At 32.0% G+C, this 8,848-nt stretch overlaps 1 protein-coding gene across 1 annotated transcript; it reads right to left on the bottom strand.

Moving 5' to 3' along the window:
• Positions 1-2,229: 2,229 nt before the first annotated feature.
• Positions 2,230-5,716, bottom strand: LOC112689895 (THO complex subunit 4-like). The gene is made up of 5 exons (XM_025563770.1): positions 5,688-5,716; positions 4,972-4,987; positions 2,643-2,790; positions 2,472-2,576; positions 2,230-2,381 (listed from the first exon to the last, which is right to left on the bottom strand). The coding sequence occupies exons 1-5, from the start codon at positions 5,714-5,716 to the stop codon at positions 2,230-2,232; spliced, it is 450 nt and encodes a 149-aa protein (XP_025419555.1).
• Positions 5,717-8,848: the final 3,132 nt, after the last annotated feature.

Here is an 8,848-nt window from a genome sequence, read left to right as displayed (position 1 = left end):
ATATGAGACCTGGGTTAACCAAAATCATACTCGCTGGTACATATGGCAAAACGAGGCCAGTTCTGAAGGGTTGTATGTCCTTACTGAAAATGGGAGTCGATTGATCATCTGCTATGCCGGGTCAAATAAATTTGAATTTGTGGCAGGTTCAAGATTAGTGTTCCGTTGTCAATCTGATACAAATGTTGACTATCACACTTAAATGAACTCCACAATATTTAAGGAATAGTTCATTCAAATTATGAAGTATTTGGAAGAACCATCTATTATCGTAATGGACAACGCGTCATACCATTCTTCGACATCGGAGAAGTACCAGAAATCCAACACAAAAAAATGTATGTCCAAAAATGGTTAACCAATAAGGATATCGATTTTTCACCATTCGAAACTTTGTGTGAGTTACGTAAACGAGTGAAAGATGTAACACCTAGAGAAAAAAATTATGAGCTTTATGAAATTGCCTTGCAAACGGGACATTTAGTTATAATGTAATGTCATCAGTAATGCCACCATACCATTGGTAATATAATCCCATCGAGCTTATATGGGCATATATTTAAAATATCGTTGCGGAATTGAATACGACTTTCAAAATTGTGGATATTGAAAAACTGGTGCATGAAATCATATATTCAGTAATGGTTGAAGACTGGAAGCATTGTGTCGAACACTGGGAAAAATGATAAAATATCTAAAAAAAATTCAACACGAAAAAAGTATTTTTAATATCTAATCAATCGCGCTTTTGCAATGTTTATCTGACACTGAAGTTCAAATTTTTGGCCACCGGTCGTGCTACAGTCGAGTCTCTAATTTCGTGAAACGCACGGGTATACGTAAGTATACGTATACGTAATCGGTGGTTGGTAGGTTATTGATAATGTACTTCGTCTAATTGAACTGGTTTTATCAAATTCTCGTAATATATTGACGTATCGACCATGGATATTCTCATAGAAGTGTTACTAGTGTTAATGTGCACATGAAAACATTGAAATAAATATTTTATACATTTATTGCCACTCGATTATTTGAATGGTAAAAAATATTTACCGGGTAAATTAAATCAGGGCTTAGATTTAAAAAAAAAATACCGTTTTTCCGTTCTTAGGTATTAAAACGTTATACAATTTTAACGTTTAACGTTATTGTATTTTGAAACGTTATACAGTTTTAATGTTTAATATTACAGTATGTTGAAACGTTATTTAATTTTTTCTGTTTAAGATTATTACATTTTATACGTTATTTTAATTTTTTGCTTTTCATTAAACGTTATCTATATTATATATAAAAGACAAAGAAAGTTTGTATGTCCATTATTAACTTCTTAGTGGTTCAATTTAAAATATGTAAATATGTTTGAATTTATAAAAAAGCTCACTTTGCATCAGACGTAGCACTTTTTCAAATGTTGTAAATTCTTGACGAGAATAAACATTTTACATTTCATAAATTTGTCAATTTATAATTTTGAATATACGCTACCACTGATGCAAAGTACACTTTAATTCAAACATCTTTACTTTTTTTAAATTGAATCACTAGAAATACTTTTATTTTTATCAGTCGCTTAAGTTGTTTTGATGAAAAATTAAAAGGTTTTGCCTGAACTAATGAAACACTATCGATGATTATTTTATAAATTTAAATTTAAACATTACTTGATTTGTTTTAGTCTTTAGTAAAACATAACAAATTAAATTATTTAGATTTCTTTAAAGTCGTTAAATCTTCCCACGAAAAAACTTTTGTAATTTTCTTGAATACAAAATTGGCTATTTTATTAATGATCCATTAACCATTTTAAAAACTGATATTGAATTTTCTTTTTCACAAATAAATAATATTTCGGAAAAGAAAGTAACTGAAAGCATTCATAAATTTAAATTTCAAAAATTAACTAGAAAGTATTAAAAAGTATTTCATATTTAGTACAAAGAAAAACAATTTGATATATTTGAATATATAAAAAAAATTAATTAAAATTTAGGTATACTATGCAATTTATTACAATAGAAAAATGTATTTCATTCAAAATTTGAGGTGTAAAATGTACAAATCGGAAAGTAATTAAATTTTATGAGTATAATTACAGGTCAAAATTACTATAAACCTATCAAGAAATTATTAAGTCATCAGACAAATAACTCATTAACACTGTTTGAACAGTCGAACATTAGTTTACTTAAAAATATTAGAAAAGTCAAAAATATAAATATGAAATCAAGTTTTCTTGCTTTTGATAAAGCTATCAAGTTGTGCATCTAATTCATCTTTGTTTGGCATTTTCTTTTCGTTTTTCCTGTCAACTCTACCGTCACGTCCTCTCGAGTTACCACGAGTACTTCCACGTTTGCTCCGGTTACCTTTTACTCCTATAAAGAAAAGAATTTAAATTATAATTATTATAATTTAATTAAAAATATATAATTAAATATATTCCGTAGTACAAAATAGGAACAAACTAATACGAATACTTCTTATAAGCAATGGTGCTGGTCTTCTGAGACGAGAAGCAAGGTTGGCAACAGTTGACAAATCAGTTGCAAGTTCAATTTTCATAGGGCGACCTTAAATAATTAATAAAATTAATTAACAGTAAAATTATAAAATTATAAAATATTTAAAATACATACCATCAAGTGGTACATTGTTATATTGACTTATTGCTTTTAATGCGGAATTTTTACTGCGAAATACAACATTATTAGTTCCCATAGATCTACCAGATCTATTATAGTGAAGTGTTACAGTTTTCAATGGACCAAACTCATTGAATAGCTCCTGTAAAAAAAAAAAAAAAAAAAATATTAAAACAATATATAATACACAAAAGAATAAAATTATAACATCCAAGCCAACACAAAACATTCATTCACAAGACAAAAGTTAAAATATTCTTAAATCCAAAAATGTATCAAGGAATATACAAGTATAGATAACTTTTTTAAAGTCACACGTTACTTATAAAATAACTTTTTTTTTGTTTTTAATATTTCATGCTTAAAAGCATTTTTCCTAAATAGTAAGTTTCATATTTAATTATAAGTGAATATGGAGGCTTATAAGATTTAAACAATTTAAAAAAAGAACCCTATTAATATGAATATTTATAATGTATTTGATTAAAATAAACTTTGGTTGGTAGTTTCATTGGCTTTTTATAGTGATATTTATTGCCTAATAAATTTATAGAATTATATTATTGTAATTTTAAATTAATAGCAGTATCGTGCGAGCAGCCGTACCTAACGCACGCCTGTTTCGTCGCTCCGTTAATTACCGCTGCGTATCAGTATATATTATAGTATATATATTAAACTTTTTTTTTTGCCTTTTATTCAATTAATCACCAAACGTCTTTAATTCTCGATTAGAATGTGAACCGAGTTCAATTCGTAATAGTTTCAAGTGTCAATTACCTGCTTCGTCGCGTATCAATTACGCCACGCAACAGAGGACGACCTTTGTCCGCGAGATAAACATGCGGAAATCGCCAAAGGTACAAACTAATAATACAAATAATAGTATTACTATCAGCAAAAACAAAACTAATATACAGGATGCTTGCCAAAACAGTCCTTCAAATAAGCCCGATTCAAACAGCATGAATAATGCTAGCCATTCAGCACAAACGAATAAACGTAATCTTTCCAGCTCCTCCAATTCAGCTTCCGAACCATCAACACCGAATCTAAATAAGAATATTATTTTAACAAAACATAAAAAAAAGATTTTTGTTACACGTAACAGATTCGAAGTATTTGCCCAAGACGATTCGTTTGAAACTAATACTAATGAAAATATACCTAACTCTCATCAAACTAATACTAATACTGATGCTGAAACTTTCACTAAACCTCCTCCACCTATATTTGTCAAAGGTGTCGAAGATTATCCCGAACTTTGTACGACCTTAATTGAACTAATTGGTGTAGACAATTTCATGTGCAAGTCTACAACTAACTTATTGAAAATTCAAACCACGGACCCTAGTGCGTACAGGGCATTAATACAATTCCTCAAAACAGAAAAAGCTGAATATCATACTTACCAATTGAATGAGGACAAACCACTACGGGTAGTTATTCGTAACCTTCACTCATCCACGCCTCTAACACTAATAAAAGAGGAGTTAAGAGTTCGGTGTTTTGAGGTAAGGCAAGTTACTAATGTTTTACACAAAGTCAATAAGAACCCCCTTCCACTATTCTTCATCGATCTTGAGCCAACACTGCAGTCTAAAGAAATTTTACAACTTTCATCACTACTTCACTGTAAAATTAAAGTTGAAGAACCATATAAACCAAAACAAATCAGCCAATGTTTCAACTGCCAACAATACGGACACACCAGAGGATACTGTGGATACCATCCTCGTTGTGTTCGTTGTGGAGCGGATCACCAGTCATCTGCATGCCCGAATTCACGAGATGTCCCTCCGAAATGCGTCCACTGTTCCCAAAACCACCCAGCCAACTACAAAGGCTGCTCAATCTACAAAGAACTTCAACGTCGAAAGATACCCAGCGCACCAAGTAATCGAATAGATAATAATTATAAAACTAAGTCCACTAATGTACAAGGTAGCCACCCACCTAATCACGCTCACTCTAATCCACAAACGCAAACTTACGCTCAGGCTACGTCCAACATTCCTGCTAACGACACTTCACCTCCTATCAATGCAACTCATCCTCCTGATTTAAACAAATTAATGTCCAGTTTTCTAGATGAATTTAAAACATTAATTAATCCACTTATAGCTCTATTAACTAAAGTAATTTCCAAGCTCCTCGACAAATAATGGCCAATAATTATAATAATTCCGTCACTGACAACTCGCTCCTAATATTACAATTTAACGCTAATGGTCTCAAAAACCATGTCCATGAATTCGAATCTGTTCTTATTAACAAACGCATTGATATTGCCCTCATTTCCGAGACTCACTTCACAAAATACTCGTATATCCGTATTCCTGGTTATACTTTAGTTAAAACAGATCACCCAGATGGCACAGCGCACGGTGGTGCTGCTATTTTTGTTAAATCCACTATAGAATTTTATCCCTTGCCTAGTTTTCCCCAAGATTTCCTCCAATCTTGTGCTATCAATTTAAAAATAAATAATACTCCAATCACTATTGCTGCTATATACTCACCCCCTAAACATATTGTTACGGACATAAAATTCTCTGACTACTTTAGCACATTCAATAATTACTTTATAATAGGCGGCGATTTTAATGCCAAACACCAGTCGTGGGGGTGCCGAGCGAATAACCCGCGAGGTGTCACCTTGTACAATTTTACCAATCTAAAAAAATTTAAAGTTCTAGCTCCTCCTGATCCAACCTATTGGCCTTCGTCTTCCCGGAAAAACCCTGACATTCTAGATATTTTTGTGACCAAAATTCCAAATAACTTATTTAGCACTACTAAAAATTTACTTGATTTAAATTCCGATCACTCATCAGTGCTCTTAACTCTCAATACTTCCCCTACTTATAAAGAATCTAATAAACTATTTAATAAATTCACAGACCATTCCAAGTTTACTGAACTAGTCGATAAAGAAATACATTTAAACATTAAACTAAAAACTCCCGACGATATAGATTTAGCGATCCACAACCTTACCAATGTTATACAAACTGCAGCCTGGTCAGCTACAAGTACTTTTCTAGCACCTCCCACATCAGATCCATTACCTGTGACAATACGTAACAAAATAGTTGAAAAACGGAGAGCTAGAGCTCTCTTCCAGCGCACTCGGCTCCCTTCCCATAAACTAAATTATAATAACCTGGCCAATTCCTTGAAAAAAAATGCTAGCAAAAATTAAGGCAAATGTTTGGCAAAATCACTTAATGAAGCTTACTCCCAAAGATGGTAGTCTCTGGAGGGAAACCAAACAAATTCTTCGTTATAAATCACCAAATCTCCCTATTAAGAAATCAGATGGCAGCCTTGCCATTTCTGACTTCGAAAAAGCAGAACCCCATTTTTCTCAAACTTTTCAACCTCACGCTGAGATAATTGACAATGAAAATATGAATACGGTAGAAACGTTTCTGAATGCTTCCCTTCCTCTAACTCTCCCTGTCAAGTCATTTACACCAAACGATGTTAAATATGCCATACTAAAATACTCACTAAACAAATCACCGGGCTATGATCGCATTACTGCGGAAGTAGCCAGATCCCTTCCAACTAGAGCTATCGTTCATATCACTCACATATTTAATGCTTCACTTAGACTTTCTTATTTTCCTCTACTTTGGAAATTCTCCACTATAATCTTGTTCCCTAAACCAAATAAACCGCCGGACATTCCATCGTCACATCGACCAATTAGCCTTCTCCCATTTTTCGCTAAAATACTTGAACGATTAATTCTGAAACGTATTATACCTATCATTACTCAAAAGAATATCCTTCCAAATACTCAATTCGGCTTTCGGGCGTCTCACTCAACCACACACCAAGTGCACAGAGTCGTAGATGCTATTTCGTATTCCCTGGAAAAAAAACTTTATTGCAACTGTGTGTTCCTAGACATCGCACAAGCCTTCGATAGGGTGTGGCACGATGGCCTTATATATAAACTTAAGAAATTCCTTCCACCCACTTACTATTTACTTATCAAATCCTATCTAACGGATCGATTTTTTCAAGTTCGCCACGGTTCCGCTCTATCTGATCTAGCTTCTATAAATGCTGGTGTGCCTCAAGGTGGAATCCTATCTCCAATTCTCTATAACATCTTTGCATCTGATCAACCTATTACCCCCAACACATCTGTAGCTGACTTTGCTGATGACAAAGCACTAATATCCATTAACAAAAATCCAATCTTAGCGTCAATAAATCTTCAAACTCACCTTAATGCTATGGAAAAATGGTTTACAAAATGGCGGTTTAAAGTTAACCAGAATAAATCCGTCCACACAACCTTTACCCTAAGACATACTCCTTGTCCTGGTGTTGTCCTATATGGAATTCCAATTCCCTACTCTCCAAAAATCAAATACCTCGGCCTTACGTTAGATCAAAGATTAACGTGGGCTCATCATATCAGAACCAAAAGATTAGCATTGAATCATCGTCTTCGATTACTTAAACCATTATTATCCAATAATAATCACACCTCTCTTAGAACTAAACTGCTTATATATAAAACACTATTGAAACCACTTTGGACCTACGGCCTTCAGCTTTGGGGCAATGCGAAAAAGACAAATATTTTGAAAATCCAAACCTTTCAAAATATCGTGCTTAGAAAACTAACGAATGCTCCACCTTACGTGTCAAATCATACACTTCACACCGACTTGAAACTTAATAAAATAAATGATGAAGCTAAAATCTTTTACAAAAAATTCTATTACCGTCTAAATAATCACCCTAATCAATTAATAAAAAAACTTGGCCACTCCCACAATACCTGGAAATCCTCCGAGACGTCTGAAGCGTAAGTGGTCTAGAGATCTCTTAAATTAAATAAATTATATATTATATATTAAATTAAATTAAAAATAATTAAAAAAAAAAAAATAAATAAATAAATAAATAAAAATAAATAATTATCAAGTTAGTAGATAGTGCTATCAATGGGTGGCTTCTTTCAATAAAACCTCATGATATGTTAACCTTTATCATATTTTCTTATCGTGTCTAGTATGGATACAGATTGTAAATTACTTTTGAATATTAAAAAAAAAAAAAAAAAAAAATTAATAGCTATTGGAATATAAAAACAGCATAGTTAACAAAACTTTTCAAACACCTATCAATATAATTATTTAATTATCATAATATTTGTATAGTTGTATATTTTAAGTTCAAAGCGTAATAATGAAACTACGAATATATTACACGTCATCAATAACAAAACAATTTTTTTTTAGCCCGGAGGGTTTGACCCCCCCCCTCGTATGTACGCCACTGAGTATATCAAGCTTATATCTTTGAAAAAAAAATTCAACATTGTAGGTTTAAAGGATTACAAAATAATTTTATTCCAATGCCTCCTGTAAAATTTCATTTTTGAGGTTTACATCAGTTGGCTTATTAACCGACGTAATATATGCATACGTTATAAACAAGCAACAGTTGATGTAGAAATTACGCGTGTTCGTGCTCGCGTTAATGTTTGTTTGACAATTTAGAATCGTATTACAGTAGCTGTTCCGCGGATATGTTCGATTTCCTTGTTAATCATAAACGCGATATCTATATTACACTTAAGGGAAATAATTTTATTCGTCACTATTTTTTTCTTTTTAATTAATATATGTACTATTTTATTGATTTTTACTCTTCTTTATTGCAATTTAAATAATATTATAACGTGTTAATGTTTAACCATAATCAACCATATAAAGTCACAACTAATTTGCTATCGTGTGTGTACGTCATAAAATGTTATACCTATACGTTATTATTGTCGATGTACATTTTTCGTAAAATCAAAAATCAAATTTCCTAACATGGCACGCTGTTTACGTTTGATTTTGGAGCTGACATTTGCAACCGAATTTATAGTCGGTGTAACAATAAATAAAATTACATCGATAAATTATTAATTATTATAAATCCGTACTGTTGAAAACAGGTGCATTCACCTATCTTTGAAATTTATATTTCTTTTGTTATTTATTGTTCATCTGTACATACAAAATGCAAATGTCAAACCAACCGGAAGATTTATTGCTTTTTAGATTCATTACAATATTTGTATACGTAGTTTTCGTCTCGATATTACCCCCAAAGAATCAATAAAATGAACTCATATGAAACATGGGCTTGTAAGATTTTCGACGCGTGATCGGTTTCGA

This window comes from Sipha flava, unplaced genomic scaffold, assembly GCF_003268045.1.
Source record: "Sipha flava isolate LNK unplaced genomic scaffold, YSA_version1 47_pilon_pilon, whole genome shotgun sequence".
NCBI lineage: Eukaryota > Metazoa > Arthropoda > Insecta > Hemiptera > Aphididae > Sipha > Sipha flava.
This window is presented reverse-complemented; position numbering and strand designations above follow the sequence as displayed.

Excerpts from the sequence above, each read along its gene's own strand:
- LOC112689895 (XM_025563770.1), bottom strand. The coding sequence starts at position 5,716 with ATGGATCTGATGTGGGAGGTGCTAGAAAA. Across the intron at positions 2,577-2,642 it reads TAACAATGTACCACTTGATG|GTCGCCCTATGAAAATTGAA; the intron begins GTATGTATTTTA and ends TAATTATTTAAG. Across the intron at positions 2,382-2,471 it reads TATAAGAAGTATTCGTATTA|GAGTAAAAGGTAACCGGAGC; the intron begins GTTTGTTCCTAT and ends TTTTCTTTATAG.